General features: G+C 36.8%; 2 protein-coding genes across 4 annotated transcripts; one reads left to right on the plus strand and one right to left on the minus strand.

The window, feature by feature from the left end:
* Positions 1-8,041: 8,041 nt before the first annotated feature.
* On the plus strand, positions 8,042-12,819 carry LOC120007080 (protein SAWADEE HOMEODOMAIN HOMOLOG 1-like). 2 transcript variants are annotated; one of them, XM_038857249.1, is made up of 9 exons: positions 8,042-8,200; positions 8,660-8,745; positions 8,853-8,898; positions 8,988-9,126; positions 10,890-10,953; positions 11,719-11,770; positions 11,977-12,093; positions 12,379-12,498; positions 12,614-12,819. In XM_038857249.1, the coding sequence occupies exons 1-9, from the start codon at positions 8,147-8,149 to the stop codon at positions 12,656-12,658; spliced, it is 723 nt and encodes a 240-aa protein (XP_038713177.1). In that variant the 5' UTR covers positions 8,042-8,146; the 3' UTR covers positions 12,659-12,819. The 2 variants fall into 2 exon arrangements, with proteins under 2 accessions (XP_038713177.1, XP_038713176.1); XM_038857248.1 differs by having other exon boundaries at positions 8,044-8,200; positions 11,977-12,120.
* Positions 12,820-13,449: 630 nt separating this feature from the next.
* Positions 13,450-19,278, minus strand: LOC120007886 (casein kinase 1-like protein HD16). 2 transcript variants are annotated; one of them, XM_038858361.1, is made up of 17 exons: positions 19,117-19,278; positions 18,519-19,011; positions 17,398-17,532; positions 17,241-17,314; positions 17,090-17,159; positions 16,905-16,960; positions 16,727-16,798; positions 16,345-16,439; positions 16,191-16,257; positions 15,946-16,075; positions 15,639-15,857; positions 15,016-15,158; positions 14,625-14,799; positions 14,421-14,511; positions 14,187-14,344; positions 13,907-14,095; positions 13,450-13,830 (listed from the first exon to the last, which is right to left on the minus strand). In XM_038858361.1, the coding sequence occupies exons 2-17, from the start codon at positions 18,882-18,884 to the stop codon at positions 13,771-13,773; spliced, it is 2,100 nt and encodes a 699-aa protein (XP_038714289.1). In that variant the 5' UTR covers positions 18,885-19,011; positions 19,117-19,278; the 3' UTR covers positions 13,450-13,770. The 2 variants fall into 2 exon arrangements, with proteins under 2 accessions (XP_038714289.1, XP_038714290.1); XM_038858362.1 differs by having other exon boundaries at positions 18,519-19,028.
* Between the last annotated feature and the right edge of the window lie 242 nt (positions 19,279-19,520).

Raw genomic sequence — 19,520 nt, forward strand, 5'->3', positions numbered from 1 at the left:
TCCGAGTCGAACAGATGAAATAGAAGAACTAAAACAGTAGGGTTACATGATTTGACCTATGTGGAACCAGCTCGGTTGATTTACGGATGATGCAGCTTCCAAGAAGCCATTCTGAGAATAAAAGGTAGGAAAGGATAACTCCCAAGAAATATCTCAACCTACCATCCAAAGACGTCAGGAGATCAAGATCGTGATATTTGATCCTATCATAGCACTCCAGAGACGATAATATCAACATCAACCGTCAAGAAACACTCTATCTCATCACCTATCAACCCCTAACCTTATATAAAGGAAGTTGAGGTTGAGTCAAAGTACACTACACACATTTTTAGATTCACGCATGATAATTTGCAATCTCTAAAATTATTAGAACTCCCAGAGTTTGACATTGACTTAAGCGTCAAAGTGTCCTTGGACCTCAAACTCTCCCTTTGTTCTTATAGAATTCAAGGAGGCTTGCCGACAGCTAACATATGGATAGTCCAGAAAAATGCATCCACATGTTTAAACCAAATTTAATAGCTAAATTGGTTCCATTCTATATTGTGTTTTTTTTTATATTAATTAATTATTATGTAAAAATGGATATTCCACTCAAATTTATTCAATTCAAAATAGTAAATAGTAATTAAATAGTAATAAAATTGACAAGTAGAGTCTTGTATTAGTATCCACTTGGTAGTAGGTCGCATTGAATATATATTGCACACGTGCCTAAATTTGTCGGGTCCGGGGGGCAGTTGTTACAATATAAGGACCAGAACAAAACAACAAGAAGCTTGGTTGGTGAGGCCATGGCCGCCAGAAGAACAATTGTAATTTATAATTCAAACCACAAGTTTTTACTCTTATTCCCTTCACTCACCAACCTGTTTTGTGTCCCTTCTAATAAAAAATGTTTGAAATCAACGATATAATTAAGTTGATGACGATTTTGGTTCTCTTTATTCAGACTCATTCATCGATATATATATATATATATATAGGAGTTATCCTATGAGGTCCTAATTTATAGGGTTCAAAACATTTTTATTAAAATTTGGAAAATATATATATTTGTATATTGATCGGTCTTATGAATCCAAATATATATTTTTTATCCGAAACAAAAATCAAATTCAACATGAAAAGTGTATGATAATTCTGAATAATTGGATATAAAATAAAAGACATTTCATACACTTTTGTTTTGAACAAAAAATGTATTGTTAGGTTCGTAAGACCGATCAAAATACAAACATATTTTTTTCAAATTCTAAAAAAACGTTTTCAACCCTAAAAATGAATCCTAAAAATTAGGACTTCATTTTAGGACCTTACAAGATAATTCCTATATATATATATGTGCAACTTGGGATATGTTTAAACAAGTAATTTAATCAAGTCTCCCCCCACAACCACCATGAAAAAGTAATTTCACCATTCACAACAATCAAATATTTCTGTCACATAGTCGCAACATAATGTGTTTTCAATGTATTAAGAAAATAAGAGCATCACAATTTAAAATATTTGTATTACCATTTTAATAGGGTTTTTTTAAATATACTTTGACCATTTCATATGCCTGTGGTTTCCATATAGTTTCACTTGTTGTAGTAAACTATATATATTAAACAAAGGTGCTTTAACAACTTCATTGAAAACATAGTAAAACCAATCACTAATTCCTGTTGGATTTGTATTGGAGTTGGTTATATTAACTAGAACCCAATGACCATGTCAAATTACTTTGCTTAACGTGTGTATATTTCAATAAAAGAAAAATGACTATAAGGTGGGCAAAGGTCTTAACTATTGAAACAAGGTGGCAGGCCCAATTTTACGTGAATCCTACCGTTATGGGCTTTAAACATACCTCATTGTTACAATGAAGTAAAGGAAAACTTTAGTCACACCCCAGTTTTTACTAAAGACACCCTAATTTGAGTTGACCATACCTTATAAAACTCAATTGACGGGGTTGTTTTTATTAAAAGTTGGGGTGTGACTAAAGTTTTCCTGAAGTAAAAGCACGGATTTTGGATAATATTAAGTTTAGGTCTGATCACGGATTTTGGATAATATTAAGTTTAGGTCTGATGGAATTGATTATGGCCCATAACGGGGGCATATTAACGGCATAGAAGGCGAGGTCCCCTCTCCATTCTCGTACCTTCCAAATTCCTATTGATTGCTCATGGTCCAGAGAAGGAAATGAAGACCTCGCCCATTTCTTCTTGCAGGTTGTTGCAGATTGCTATAGGTTCCTTACAAGATTTAATTAATATGGCCGAATCAGGTAAGTTTCCGTTAGATTTGTCACATATATATTCAATCTCTATATATATGTATTTCAATTATACGCATGTTTTTGGACGAAGTAGTTTTACAGCTATAGGACTATTCCAACAGATTTATACACTGTTAGTATAAGAGTGTGTTGAGAGATTTGGGCGGAAGGGAGGGGAACGGAAGGGAAGGGAGAATATTTTTTTCTCTCTCATGTTTGGATAGATAAAAAACGGGAAGTAAATAAAATTGATTTAATTTATTAATTTATCCTTAGTTTTATGTTAAAATATTGGACCCATTTAGATGGGCATTTTCACCAGCATTTATATTAGTATAAATGCTCCAGGCTTGCCAAATAATAATTTTACGAGACATACTCCGAGGCATTTTATTCCAACATTTCTACTACTTTTTTAAATGCTCCATTTGGGAACAATTTCACATTTTTTACCCAGCTTTTTCCAATCTTGCCCCATGTATATTAATGATTTATCACATATACCCTCGTGTGACCTAAATGTACGAAATCCACTCTCACCTCCACTAACCGTCTTGCTTGTACTGCAACTGGTAGCTACACCTCAATTAATAAATAATGTATTAATTAAATTTAATTATCTTGGTAATTTATTAATTAATTTATAATTTATTATTATCTTCAATTAATTTAAATCCATTTATTTATTTTATAAAATTTGTATGTTTGGATACAGCTATACAACTAAAATGTATGTTACCCTGCACGTAATTTATCTAATATGCTACACAGCACAAATGTTAACAGTAAAAGTTCAACCAAACACCAACCCAGCATGCAAGCAGCATATCTACTACTAAAATTGTCCAATATTTCTACTACCACAATTTCTGCTAGTACTTTACAAATGCTCTACCAACCTAGCCCATTATGTGCAAGGGTAAAATGGTATTTAACTTATAACTAACTTAATTAGTCATCATTTCCCTCCAAATGACTCCATTTTGGGGAAGAATAATTTTGACAAAAATTTAATGAAATTTTTCCTCTAATTCCCCCTTTAATTTTTTATAAACTATCCAAATAAGGGAATTGAAAGAAAACTCAATTTTTCTTAAATCGCTCGATCCAAACACACTCTTAGCGTGGATTGTGTATTGTCAACTTGTAGCAACAACTTGGGTGCATGGAACTTTTCAATGGTTATAATTTTATTTAGTAGGACAGGCAAAAAGAGAGAGATATACATACATATATATATATATATATATATATAAAATACTATATAGCTAGACACAAACTTGGGCTTCATTGGATTTTGGGTCCAGGACTTTAATAAAGTAGGCCGGAGTTTAGTGTGGGCCAGAAAGTGTCTCCATATCCAGTCTTTTGAAAAGTCTGGCCCAATGTACAATCCTCTGAATGTGGGCCATGATGGCCCAATTAGGAGGCAGTGAGACATGTAGGCCCATTAAAATGTTTGCACCACGCCACCACCTGAGGATGTGAATCCTCAAGAACCTCATCCTTGTCATCATTTAGTACATATTGCTTAGTGGTCCATGAAGACTTTAATTAACTAACTTTTGATTGACAGACTAGGTGATTAAATGGAAGTTTAAGAGTGTAAGAAGTAGATTAGATAAAATAAAAAAGAAGAGACTGATAAATATTGATGTGAAGAAGGCTTGACAGAACCCGACAATTCCTTCTCCAATTGACTGTTATGAACTTCTTCTTTGCAACCTCTGTCGGGATTTCGAAAACACCGAAGCAAAAGAGGCAGTGCTGATGCCAGGGCTTATAGGTTTGATTATTGATGGAGAATATTATGCTTTGGCGCTAATAATTTCTTCTCGTTCCTCCTTTTCTCCCCATTTTCGATCTCTGATTGAAACTTTTAGGCCCATTCGCGTTTTGGGGGAGAATTATTCTCGATCTTTTCGACCGTTAATTAAATTGACATTAGATATGTATATAACTATATATATTCATGCTGATGCTGAACGAAGTGGTGGATTGTTTGTCTTATTATTCATTCTCTTGGATTTATGTTGATGTTGGTAGCAGAAATATTGGACAATTATTGTAATAGATATGCTACGTGAATAGCTAGTAGTGCTTGGTTCAATTTTTACTGGCAACATTTATGCTATGTAATATTTTGTGACAAATTACGTGTAGGGGTTTTATGCATTTTAGTTGCAACAAACGCATATAAATGTAAAATAAGATAATGATAACTAATTAATTTATAAATAAATAAAGATAAATTATTAATTAATTTATAAATTAATGGGGTGAGTAGTAGAATGAGAATGCCAATGAAATACTAAAAGGAAATAAAATAAATATAAATAGAAATGCCACAAAAATTGTTTACATTGGAATCATTTTGCAAGTAGAATAAAATGCTACAAAAACTGTCTCGGACTTTGTGTCATAAAATTATCGTTTGGCTGCAACTTAGCATTTACGCTAACGACCAGCATAAATGCTGACAAATATTGCTAGCCAAACGCACCCATAGTAGTGCTAAATGGCCCAACAAAATTTATCCCAATTCTTCCCAATCCTACATGGTATTCCATATCAGCCACATCACTATTGTCTCTATATAAACACTCACATTCTCTCTCTCTCTTTCTTCTCTCTCACTCTCACTCTCACGAAACATCACCACCACTTTAGCTCTTTCGTCCGGCCACCCACTGCTGCTCGTATTGTCGGTAAAAAAAGCACCCAAAGGATGAGGTCATTTCGTTTATTCGATCACCTCCGGTGATGTCTCCGACAATTGTCCTCATATTTGGACTCTAGGCATTGATACACACCTTACGCATCCATTTCCCGATTAGATAGCTATCGGATTCCGACGAACAAAGCAAATTGCATTGTTTAAAACAATGGGTTTACCAAACTAGGCCAATATAATTTGTCGATCCGGACATTCAACAACGTCTCCGACCACCTCTAGCAATGTTCCCAATCACCTCCAACAACAATGTAATTTTGTTCACGTTTTTTTGCATATTTGGAAGTTACATTGTATTGAAAACAATGCGACACTGTGTTTACAACCATTTGAATGAATATGCTTTAAAACAATGTTATTTACCTTGTTATTCTTGTCTGGTTTGTGAACTATTTTTCTAAAGCTTAAATTTGTCTTAATGCAAAAACACGATGTTATTGCATGTTTGTATGCAATGTTGACTACTCTAACATAATAATAGTTTAAAAAAAATTTGACAACGAGTTCTTGGTATTCTATAGGGTTAAGTCAACTTTTGGTCACTGAAAGATACTCAAAGTTTCACTTTGGTCATCCAAAGATAAAACGTTCCAAATTGATCACCCAAAAATTTTTGTTGTTACATTTTGACCACTCGGGCAGATTTGAGGTTTTTGAGGTAGTCAACCATCTGACATGTCAAGTTGACCATCAATTCCAGTTATGTTTTTGCTTATGTGGTCTGACAAAATGGAAAATAACCATTTTAATTTTTTTAATCCAAATGGCAAAAATTAGACCTATACACCTGTTTGATCGAACGACTCAAATTATCTCGATCCCCAACCTGAAAATCAACACTGATAAGACTCGATTTCTTCTCCTCCACCACCGGCCTCCATGGCCCTTCCCTCCACCGCATCCTCCACAAACAACCAGAGAAACCAAATCAACAGCTCAAACAACAAAGAACCAACAAGATTAAAGAAGGATAACAAAAATCCTTAAAGCTAACAAAACCCCATACTCCAGGGATCTAATCTTTTCATCACACAAGAAAACAAAATCTAAAAATCTACTCTCTATAAATCAAACCAGAATCAGTGACAAATTCATCGCCCCAAAACGCCACCCTCGTCGCAACCAAACGGCAGCTCCGAGCTATGTTACCATAAGCGACGACAGATCTAAGTTCTGTTGCAACCAAAAAGTTGATTCCGAGTAAGAACTGTGGTTGCTCCTCTGGTTTGGATTACGCACGATGGGACAGAGTTGAAGATGACGAGGATCACGATGATGATGAGGAAGAATGTCAGCCTCAATATCGATTCCAAGTAAGAATTGTTGTTGTGCAACCAGTGAAGTAAAATTTGATTACTTTCAAAGTTGTTGATATAGGCACCTAGGGAAAACCCTTTCAGATTCTAGTACATCAAGTTGAAATCTTTGGAGCAAAGGACAAAAGATGGCGACGACGAAGAGACGGTGACGATGCCCGGTCTCAATTCATGACGAAGAAGCGACTTAATTGTTTTTGTAAGTTTTATATTAAAGAAACCTAGTATTTGATTTGTTGTCTTTTAGTTTTTTATTTAAATTTTACAGGTCACCAATGTTTAACACACCCCTAACGCTGTCATGCCAACTGGGCTATATTAAATGGTGTAATAACAATCAACGTAACACGTCGGATAATTGACTGCCCCAAATCCCTCAAATTTGCCTGAGTGGTGAAAATGTAGGAAAAAAAAATTTTGGATGACCAACTTGGAACGTTTTATCTTTAGATTACCAAAATGAAACTTTAAGTATCTTTCCGTGATCAAAAATTGACTTAACCTGTATTCTATAAGAGGATCTTTGATGAGTATCCTAAAATGGGTCAAAACTCAATTTGGTTACCATTTTTTCTATTTTTTTAGGGTATTCAAAATAGGTTATAGTATCATTGCATACCCAAATTTGAGGCATGCCCACCATACCCAAAACTCAAAAAACAAAACAAATTATTATCTCCCCTCTCTTCCTTTCTCTCACATGAAGTCACTGTTTTATGTTAGAAAACATTAAAAAATTTGATATAATGTTTGAATGAAAAATGTGGTTGGAGTGATATCAATAAGAGATCCCGTAAAATAAATTTTTTGTTAAAACGAGAAAAATGATTAGGTACATGGTTGGAGATTATCTAAAGTTGTGGTAACTTGTAAGTGACTCAATTTTATGATTTTTTTAGTAAAAAAAAAAAGGTTAATTATATATTACAACATCGAAAAATAGAGGTTGTTAAATTTAGGGTTAATTACTACATACGGGACCACACAACAACATGTATGTCAAATTTCATTCTTTCCTTGTCACTAAATACCAAATTGTACTAGATTTGGGGTACTCTTAAACCGTAACTGTCTAATGAAACATGGATCTATGAAACCTAGAACAGAGAAGAGACACGGACAAAATTGCGAAGACTTTAACAGAAACGAAACCCAGAGAAGAATCAACACTTACCTCCCCAGAAACGTAGCAACGAATCCAATCTTCACGAAGCCTTGTCCTCTGTCTCTCTGTCTTCAAGTGTGGTTCTAGAGCAGTATTTTTTAGATATGTGATTTAGGTCGTGGAAGACTGAAGTGTTTGTGATTTATGTGGGATATTTTACGATTTCGCATCAATTGATATTGCCCTAGAAGCCACATTAGTTACCACATAAGCATCTACCAACATGGAAGACAAATGAGCAACCACGTTTGCATATTTTGACCAATATACATATACGTTGACTGGGTGCCACATCAGCAACCCATCTAATCGGATTTGAGTTAAACCTGCCCGAATGATCATTTTGTCTCATTTTTTCACTTTGAATGATGACTTTATAACAAATATAAATCCGATGATCAAATTGTACCAACTCATATCTTTCGGTCCTCTAATGTATAGTTAACCCCAAAAAAAAAGAAGTAAAAATTTTTAGATGATGACGTCATAAAATTAGGAATTTTTTCCCTGCTCAGTGGGCGAGGGCGAGTCAATAAACACCTGTACAAAGCCTAGAGCGGAAAAACCCAAAGCCTCTGTTCTGGGCACAAAAGCCTCGCGAAATTCGATCACTCCTCTCTGGTGTTTCATTTCACCAGTCTCCTCTCTTCGAGGACATGGATGTGTCTGGGTCGATAGATTCCGGAGCCTCCGAGTTTACCCTTGCTGAGGTATTTATAACTGCAGAATTTGTATTTTGTTTCTCAATGGTTCGACGACATGCCTTTATACTTTCACCTCCACATATGGTCTACATTTGGCCTTTCTCTTTAATTCTCTGTGTGGTTAAATGGGTTCTTGGGTTTTCTGTGATGGAATGCTTTTTGTCCTGATTTTATGCTTGGGTTTACATTTGCCACCTTAATTGCTTAGTAATTTATTTTCTTTGATTCCCAACAAAATTAGATTACTGCTTAAGCGTTTGGTCTCATCTGTATTAGAGTTTCTTTTTTTTTTTTTGAGATAGGTAATATTCGGCAGGGGTGCCCTTCTTGTTTGCTGATACGCAGTTTGTTCATTTATATGCAGTTACATTAGTTATTTCTGTTGCCTCCATGTCGCATTCTCTTTTTTATGTTAAATATCAAAACTAAAAGATGGTTTTTTTTCTTCTTTCAATTGTTCAATAGATAGTTGAGATGGAAAAAATATACAAGGATATAGGAGGAAAGACTCCAAATCCAGAGATTTGCCAAGGGGTCGCGACCAGTTTTAAGTATATCCCTTTTAAGCGTATCTTGCAATAACTTTGATTCAATAGAATATGTACTATACTCTAACACACATTATGTGCCTTGTTGGACAACTTTTTGTGTTTTGCAGTTTCTCAGCAGCTCGTACGTGGAAACCGGCCATTAGTTGGCAAGAGGTTTTCTATTTTTTCTGACTCTTCCAAATTTGATTTATTGGTCTATCTTTATCCTATTATAGCTACTCGGGGATTCTTTTGTGTTCTAGGTGCAAAGTTGGTTCCAAGATAAGCAAAGTCGGACAGGTGCCAAACAGAAGGACTCGAAGATGGCCCTTGGAGTATTAGTTGATCTATCTCATGCACATATATCTGGATTTATACCTGAAAGTTCACAAAAGCGAAGAGGTATTTCTTTAAATACCCATGAGCATAGTTACAAGCGAACATGTAGCCCACTGATAGAGTTGCAGTGGTGCAAGTGTGCAACCTAGAGTTCACTTGTTCAATTCCTAGAACAGGCTCGCCACATATTATGTGGGTGTAAGGTCTGCATACAACAGACTCTCCCCGACTCCTTCCATTGTGGGAGCCTTGTGCACTGAAGTTGATTACCTTTTTTTGGCGAACATGTGGTCCAGTGGTAGAGTTGTAGGGGTGCAACCTAGAGATCACGGGTTCAATTTTTGGAAACAATCTCTCCACATGTTATGTAGGGACAAGGCTACGTACATCTTGTATATCACCAACCCCACTACGAGAGTCTTGTGCAAGTGAGTTGTTTACCTTTTACCCATGAGTACAATTGTTGGTTGAATTGGATTATGTAGTTAACTTTGTTGTACAAACTTGAACTTTGGTGAAAAAATGATTCACAATGATATTTAATTTTTAAGAGTGCTTGTTAAAACTTTACTTGGAAGGACTCATCCTGCCACAAACCATTATAGCTAGTATTTCAGGCATGGTTAAGTGCCCCACATTATCAATCTATTATAATATGAGCTCACTAGCCTGGATCTCCATTGTACTAGAGGATACCTTTTTGATATTCAAGTCTGGCATGCTATCATAAATATTCAAGCGGGTTCATCTCTTATCAGGATACCCTGGTTTTGTTTGCATGTTCTCCTTTTCTGTATGGTTTTTCATCATTATGGTTCATTAATTAATACTTTGCATATTCGACTTATTGTTTGCATTACTCTGACTGACGATCTCTATATTAATTAGCTTTAATGTATATATCTTTCATTTAAACAACTTCGGTTTTCTTGCTTCCCTTCCAGAAACATTCTTTCTTACCCTCATAATACACATCGTTTGCATATGTGCATTAGCTATTGCTAACCTGGTGTTATACTTAGTACCAAGTCCCCAACCCCTCCCAACAACCAAAAAGATTAGATTTTCTGTGGTTGCAACATCCAAAGAATATTCAGAGTTCTTTTTCTGCCTTTAGTTTTGTTGAGATACAGTGAGTTGCTTGTTTACTCAGTAAACATTGCGAAAATTTACCAATGGAGAAAGCATAGTGTAGCTTGTTTTTGCTACATTTCGAAGTTTAATACAATGCCTTTACTGTACTATGCTCGAGACAACTAGTGAAATTTCACTTATAATGCTAGACCCATGGTTTAGCTTGACATTTCTTTTAATTTCTTTCTTTGTGTTTGTAACTGGAGATATCGTCTCTATGTTCTTTACCTTTTCTTAACTTTAGCCTGTCATCATCATCTAAGACAGAAGCCAACTATTGGGAATTGGCTGTGTGAATCTGTAACAAAAAATATTTGGAGCCAGCTATGTGGATTCTCTAAAGCCATTCAATGTGGCATAAAGATGCACTTGCAGCTAATCCTATATTTTCATGTGCCTTCTTATTACCTCAATCCTTGTCTTCTTTGGTTTCCTCTTCTTTTCTTCACAACACATTAATTTTTCTCTACTTTTAGTATTTGAGCGCTCATCTCTCTTGGTCATACATGACAATATTATCTTATTCTTAACTAATTTTCTCTCGTATTATTTTTTTGGTCAGAACCATTGTAACTCATAGCAAATGACATCGTTTGTCATTATGCCTTTCCTTGTATTACCTCACATCTAGAGTAGCATGCTGATCTGTTCCAATATCACTTTTACCATGTTTGGATATCAATTTTGCACAGGCATAACGACCTCGGATCTTTCAGAGTTGGCATTTGAAGCTAAATCAGCAAGAGATAATGCATGGTGAGATTGCATTTATTAATCAAGGAATGCAGGAGTTCATGCTGAACTGCTACATCGTGATACTATGAATTGACAACTATCCGTGATAGTTGTTTTAATTCTGGATGTTTCCTCTGTTAGTAAAAATTAATGTTATGGTACTTATCCTTCATGCATCAAAATCATTATAAGTCATCAGGAAATAAAAATTAAAAAATGGAAAAGTGAAGTGCACCAAGGTGTTATTCTCTACCTCTGTTATACATGCTGTCAGCTGTCTTGCGTCATATTTGTGAATGCTGGGATTCCTAGAATCAAATTCACTTGTAAAATTGCCACAAGGACCAAGTAGATATTTAGAGAGAGAGAGAACAACGTTTTGAAAAACCTCAAGTTTGCAAGTAGTTATTAGATTCAGGCATTGTGGTTGGCTCTTGGCACAACGGTAATATTTTTGGATTGTAATCTAGGTGTCATGAAGCTCATACCATGGAACAAACGATCTCTTGCAATGCAGGTGTAAGGCTGCGCATAAACCTAGATCTGGCAGTGATCAGAGCGTCAGTTACTTTGTAGATCTTTCAACCAAATTATGAAAATGATCCGTACACACAGTAATTAAGTAATGTCGTTGTGATGTACATGTGATATATTAAAAACTTAGGAAGTTATTCTTAATGTCAGAGTTATGATGAACCAAAGTTAATGTCAGCATATGTGGCATTCTCTTTCTTAGCATTCTAAAAATGATAACAGCACTAATAGATTGTATTCTCTGGCTTTCAGGCACGACGTTGCTTCTTTTCTGACGTATAGAGTTATGTATACCGGTGAACTTGTAAGATTCTCGTACATTAATAATATACCTTATCATGGGATTTACGAATGTGCTGCTGAAGTTCTCAAAATACCATGCTTGTCATTTTTTTGGCCCGCCCTTGTTGGTTTCGAGTAAAACATGTGATATTCTGTTCTTGTAGAAAGATCGATTTTCATCTAGAGCACCGACCTACTTTTTAGAGCTGATTTTATTATGTTTAACAGGAAGTGCGTGTGAGATTTTCTGGGTTCAATAACTCGGATGATGAGTGGGTGAATGTGAAAAGAGCAGTGCGTGAGAGATCTATTCCCTTGGAGCCTTCAGAATGCCACAGGGTCAAGGTTGGAGATCTGGTTCTGTGCTTCCAGGTACTTCTTTTAACTTCTTTTGTGAAGAGGTGCCGAGGTCTTTTTGAAGATGAACTACCATTGGTCTAGGTTTTAAAGAGAGCATGTTTTGCTTTGCACCCTAGTTTGTAGGATGCTCTATTATTCTTCCAGTACTTTGCCATTATGGTCCATGTCAATACTCGACATGGGAAGAGGTCGCAGTCCTTGAAAGCTTGCCCTAAAACTCACATAGAAATTGGTATTCCTTGGGTTTGACTTGTATCTATGACTTTCCAGGAAAGGCTAGAACATGCACTCTACTGGGATGCCTATGTGGTGGAAATCCAAAGGCATCTACACGACGGAAGTGGCTGCAAATGCATATTTGTGGTTCGCTATGACCATGACAACGCTGTGGTAACCTTTCTGGTCCACTTTTTGTGTCTTTGCTAGCAAAAAATGACGTCTTTTGTTGTCGTGTTTTCAGCTACCAAACAACTAACTGTATGATTATTGTGTTTCCATATACCAGGAAAGGGTTCATCTGGAGAGGATATGTTGCAGGCCATCCAGGTAAAAACTAAAATCCGAATTAACACCCCTATTGATAACTGTATACCAAAAACTGCTGGTGTTCATTGTTCTAGTACCACAATCATTACAAATTTGTTAAACTCATTACTGCTTTCATTGATGATCTAGATTGAGATGCATTGAAATATTTACAAATTTTAGTAACATCAGTGTTATCCAGTGATTGCATCATTCCGGGCAAAACGGAAAGGTATTACATGATCAATGTGAATTTGTGGTCTGCCAAAACAACCTGGAACAGGAGTCGCGAATTCCTCTCTTCCCCAGAACTGAGACGCCCATCTTGGATATGGGATTCAAAAATCTGTTCTGGCCAGACTCAAAGGAAATATGATTATGCCCTTGATTGCTTCTCCTGGATTCCCATTGCTGCCGCGTCCCGTGCTTTGCATTATGCGCTAGTTCAAAATATGAGTTGATGTTGCTATCATCGAGTGACAAGCCACCATCCTTCTTGATAGTAACAATCAGAATGTAAAACAGAACAACTCATCAGACGAGTCCTTTAGATAGTTCACTAAGCTCAAACTTAGGTCAAGCTAGGCAGGTAAAACCTACCTAAAATGTTAATTGTGCCGAAACCCAACATAAATCATTTGGAAATAGTTGCATCAATTTAGAATGGAACTCCCAACCTCGGTCGGACGAACGAGTTCTGATTTCAATCATACCAAAGGATGACAATTTGATCTTTCAATTCAAAGTTCAAACGTTTTCACTTTCAAAACACATTACTGTATTACTGTATGCTCACCTACAAAGTGCAAACAATTATTTAGAAATTAAAATATTTAAATAAAATACCATTCATTACCAAACGAAGGGGGTAAAACAAAGTACTCTCCTCCATACTATACAATGTTAACAGAAGCCCATTTATTCTTTGGGCTATAATTGATTATGCACATACCTAATTGATAGGCGCAGCATACTTATATACTTTGACTATCTTAAAAGCCTGTACTAATCAAAATTTCTCTCAACCTAGATAAACGGCAGCCATTTTACAAATCCATGGTTTTCAGTATCTCAACCTGCATGGTTTGACAGAGCTGATGGACCGGTATGGTTAATGGGTGCCGTGACATGGCAGCCTCATGACACCGTTCGTCCATAACATACAGATGCCATGTATAGATTCTTCGCCCACTTATCCTGCAAAAGAAAATTATATTTAGATTTCAAAAACAAACAGAAATGATCAAAATGTCCATAGATATGCCTCGTTTACCTTCACATGTGTGCTAGGAAAAGCAGACGTTCGAAGCGTTTCCTGGGTTTCATCTGAAGGTTTCCTTCTGGGCACACTAAGAACAAGAGCCGTCTGGTCCCATGTTGCTGCGGTTGCTGTGATACGATATCCAAAGTCCCACCGCCGATGAACACCTTCACTAGGGTACAGGAAATCAAGTTCCACAACCTGTAATCAATACCAAAGGGTCAGTCTCCATTATGAATGTTGGGTACCTAAGAATTGTATTGGCTTTAGTTATTATCAAATCCAAGCTGACCTGGTCTGAAAATCCAGCACCACGAGACATAACAATTCCCCATCGACTGCCCGACGTGGCCATTGAAGTAACATAGAAGCCCTCCCTCCACTTTTTGCTAATCCACTTGTAAGGAAATGAATCACTGACTTTATATGACTGCTGCAAGTACTGTGTACCTGTACTCCGCAAAAAAGTCCGTAAATTTTTTTTTTTTTTTTGAATAAAAAAAGTTTGAAGATCTTATATACTAACCCTTGGACATTACAACTAATGAGCTCCCATTAGTAGCTCCTGCTATTGCACTGATATAATAATTCTTTTCCCACTGCTCCATTATCCATTCCTTCATGATGCAATACAAGAAGAAATCAGTAAATTCCTTAATGCAAATAATGAAAGTTCTGAGAAGTTATTTAGGCGTACAGAGGGAGTATGAACAATGTGAGAGCCACATACCTTGTGCAGAAAATAGGGAGAGAGTTCATACACTTGTGAAGTGAAACCAGTTCCAGCATCCATAATAAGGGCCCACAGATTTTGACAACAAGCTACACAGCTAATAAGTAATCCATCGTCATTTCCTTTCTCTATGTGCTGGGCAAGCCTTCCATCAGCAACGTTGTAGTGGTACCTGTATTATGACAAAACCAATTGCCCATCGGCTCATCCTCAATTGATTGATCTTTATGGTTTAAGCAATGCAATCATACCAACTCTAAGAGACAATGTAAAATATATAGATATAACAGAGAAAAAAAAAGAAAAATAATAAAGCAACTTAACATACAAGGAATCAACAAGAAATCTAGCATGCAAAAAAAAAGTCAAACAAATATGCTTAAAGTACCTTTGCTTCATAGGTCGACGTGCATTGTAGACACTAATCCATTGGGTTGCTGGCATGCCCATACGAACTTTCTTTTTTGGTTGTTCGTCTTCTTCCTCCTCCGTTGTTATCCGGCCTCTTTTATGGCCAACCGGATAAATAAGCTTCACCAATAGAAAGTCAAATCAGACACATCTTTTTCTTTTTTTTGAAGGATGTGGAACCTCTCCAAGGTTCGGCCTCATCAGACCACCTTGCAGAGTAAACCCACAGATACTAGCAACCACCCATGAGCCACTAGTATCAGTGTGATCCAAGTTGTGCTCGGGAAATTCAAACCCAAGACCTCCGAGTTTACGACTGGTCCCAGAGTACCCTCACCTTAAGACTGGACTGCCCTTGTTCAGGAGACACATCTATAATTTTATTCTTTCCATGTTTCAACTAAATTCTACATCTCTATTCTAAAAAGGAGTTCGTATAGGTATCATTGAAGCCACTCCAGAAATAGATTTTATATGGTACTTCTATAAATTCATTTCCAGAACAAGATGAACTTCAGGCTTCAGCTAAAAACCAAAGGACTGATAATATAGATATAAAAACCTGAGAAAAAGCAAAAAAAGCAAAAAAATCTTCTATACCTTTTGTGCACCTTCTGTGTTAATAGGCCTGACATCTGGATTTGGACCAATTATCCCATCAAAAAGGGATATGTATTTTGCATAATTAGGTAATTCATCAAACTTCAAGTTGACAACATATTCAACAAATTGTCTAAAAGGCAGCGGACAATAAGAACATAGAGTCTCAGGGGATGTAGCCATCTTCTTCTTGCAGACGAGGAACCCTTTGTTCTCCCCCTGCCAGTACCAGAACGTTTAAGAATTATAAACAAGTCCAAGTTGATAAGGACACCATTAAATTGACAAAGTACACCAACGGACCAACCTGATAACCTTGCCAAGGTAAACGACCTCGGAGAAGAAAAATAAGTGTATAAGCCAGAGATTCTAGATCATCTCTCCTGCTGCCAGTTCTACCTAGGTGGGCATGCACACTAGCATAACGCACAGTTCCCCTGTTAAAAAAGAAAAGAAAAAACTCATGATGCAGGAAGTAACAAGCTCAAATGATGAATCAGGGCAAAATATGTTGACATTTTACAAAAAAATTTAAATATTCGTGCATCGTACCTGAAAACATCAGGCCTCTGGTCATAATCAACATGCAGACCAGTTGAAGTATCCCGCCATTTACTCGCTGAGTCACCCAAAATACGTTACAAAAAATATATAAATAATTAAGCCGCAAATGGGGGGAAAGGGAAATTTAAAAACACTGTCTTACCTAATCCAAGATCAACAAGGAACAACTTTTTTTCATCAGGAGTTCCTGGAGTACCAAGCAAAAAATTTTCAGGCTTCACATCTCCATGTACATACCTGCCAAACAAAAGGGAAAAATAAGATAGCCATGTACTTTAAAGGTTTAAACAATGAATATGCATCAGGTAAACGACACACATATAGGCCCCCAGTTAAAAAAAAAAAAAAAAGTATTTAGCGAATAGGATTACGTGCTGGAATTCCTAAATAGGAGGATAAAGAATCCAATCCATCCACGTGATCTTTAAAAAAAAGGGGAAATAGTAATTGCTCCCAAACTAAACAACTCCACCTTAGAAAAATAGTTACAGTGCTTTACGGAATTACGATGGAAGAATTCTCACCCTTTGGAGTGCATCTTCTCCAATATGGATACTGCCTCGATAGCAATACAAGCAACCATTTCGGTCGACATTCTGACATTTACAAGATGCGTTAGCATAGGCAACCAAAAACCATTGAACATTGAATGAAAAGAAAAAATATAACTAATTTACAGAAATCAATTTTCATTTAGCTCACGTGTTAGAGTTGTTATTCCAAACATCCCACAAGCTTGGACCCAGCATATCCATAACCTGTTGACATCAGAATGATCAGCCGCCACTGTCCCATAATAAGCAAAAGGTAAAATGGGACTAGAAAACATGGTAAAAATCATTGCTACAGCTTTAGCAAATTCAACCAGCAAAAGAAATATCACATACCATCACATAATAGTCGCCTTGCCGACCCTTGTAGTGTACTCTTGGTACGCCGTGACTGCCGCCAAGAGTGCTGTACAAGTGACAAAGATAAGTTATAAATTCAAAAACACAATCAAAAAGCCCAATGGACAAACACTCTAATCATTCTCACTTGTAAACTTGCCACTCGTAAGGCGGTCCATAGTTACATCCTTTGCTAGTTCTATGCTCAAATTTTAAGGCCACCTAAAATACCAAATTCAATCAATGTCAAAGAAACGAAATAAGTATCTAAACCACACACAAGAGCCGCTTAAATAACCGCTTACCTCCAGCGCTCCGGGGCCAGTCGATCTATCATTTGCATTTGGTGGAGTAACACGCCGACCAACATACACTTGTCCAAAACCACCCTTGCCCAACTTTCTATCTAATTTGTACATTGGGGAACTCCCAACACTAACCTGCAACATTGCAACCAAGAAATTTTATACATTTTCAAGGGAATGAAACACCCACAAACGAAAAAATTCAAATACAAAAACTTATAGAAACCAAAAGGATACAGATCACATTCACTTAGCTGAAAGTATGAGGACCTGACTCGGAAGATATTATCTTACCATTTCCTTCAACAAGCTAGATATTGTGCACTTCAAAGGTAGGAATCATCATGATCACTTCTTTAAAAATGCCCATTAAGTTACCAAATAGAAAAACAGCCAGGCAACTAATACAATACACTAAGCACCTTACTTGTGACATCAGTTAATAATAATCAATCATAAGAAGCGGTGATGCAGAGGACATAAACCTTAACCAAAGTTAAGATTAGTTTAGGTTTTCAGTACCCCTTCATCAATTCTACACCGTTTGGAAGAATTTGAGGTCGAGTTTGTCTCCAACATCACAAAATCTATTGATGAAGAGGCCACCAGACCGGCCTTTTGTGCCCTTTCTTTGTCCCAAACCTTATATATCATACTATCATCCCAATAGAAGAAACAGAATCAACACACGCAATAAAGTTTCTAAAACAGTTCAAACTTGAATTACAAGCAAGAAATCAGACAAGCTAGAATCAGAGTACTTAAATTTGTTGATGTGAAAAAAGCCAAATGTGAACTCCAAGCAATAACCAAAACCCAAAACACACCACCCAAACAAGGAACAGTTTTCTGGGAGCAAATGATTGCATCATCAGTAACACTAAAACCATCAGTCATCATAACATCTTCATAAGATCCTCTCAGTTCATAGGATTAAATACTTAAGAAACCAAATATGCTTCCAACAATCCAAACAGAGAATCACTAAGAGTACAAAGAAGTATATGACCAGCAAAGACAGCAATAATAAATCCGCATCCATGAAACCACAATTATCACCTAATAAAACCAAAAAAAAGAACAAACTTTGTTCGTGACACGAGTATGGAAAAAGCACAAACCTTCTCAGGGAGCGGCGCAGTGCTTCCCTCATCCTCACCAGCATTCCCCTTCTCAATACTCTTGCCTCCACTATTCATCTTCTTTTCGCCAACCTCTTCCTTCTCCACCACTCTCACCCCTTCCTGCACTCCCCTATTCCCCTCCTCCTTGGCCTCGGGTGCTGCAACCACTACGTTCTCACCAACCGTCTGTGGCTGCTTATTGTTATTTTCGTTGCTTGTATTGTTTTTCGGCACTGCCGCTGCAGCCGCGCGCCTCCTCCTCGTTCTAGTCGCAATCGCTTCACCTTCCTCCACTTGATTAGGTTGCTGCTGCTTCGCTGCTGCCCCTAGGCCGCCGCGCACTCTACTACGCAGTACCGGCATCGTTCATCCTCCAAGTATCATCAAGATAGCACCTTTTTAAACACACAATCAAAAACTCTTCTCTATCCCCTCAACCAAGAACAATCAAAGAAGCCAATCCGCGAACAAGCTATCAATCAAAAATCCCCTACAAACAACAGAAACCTAGCAATTAAAGAAAATAAGAAAAATCGAAATCAACCCCAAATCGATAAGAACAAGCCGGTGACATTGAACAAGGAGATGAATGTACCAAAAATCGGTCTTCTATGAAACAAATCGCAACGGCAGAGAATGGATCAAATCAGGGTTCCGATTAGGATCTATTGGGAGGGAGGCAATCTAGAGAGAGAAAAAGGCAACAGACAGGTAGAATGTTGAGTACTTTTTGTGGAGAGAAGCAAGAGAAGGGACAGATAAAAATATTTTATTTTTTATTTCAAAAATATTATATGAACTCTTTGATGGATCTTGAACGTCCAAATGAAGGCAATGAAGGAAATGATTAAGGGCCGTGTATGGGGAAGATAATAAGTTTGTAGTTGCTTGAGACACAACACGTTTTTGACTCCAACCCATTTTGAGTCGGGCCACAAGGCACAAACCAATAAGTGATAATAGCAAGGGCCAAGGGGGGAGGGGCTCAAATTTATAGTT

Source organism: Tripterygium wilfordii, chromosome 10 (genome assembly GCF_013401445.1).
Source record: "Tripterygium wilfordii isolate XIE 37 chromosome 10, ASM1340144v1, whole genome shotgun sequence".
Classification (NCBI taxonomy): domain Eukaryota; kingdom Viridiplantae; phylum Streptophyta; class Magnoliopsida; order Celastrales; family Celastraceae; genus Tripterygium; species Tripterygium wilfordii.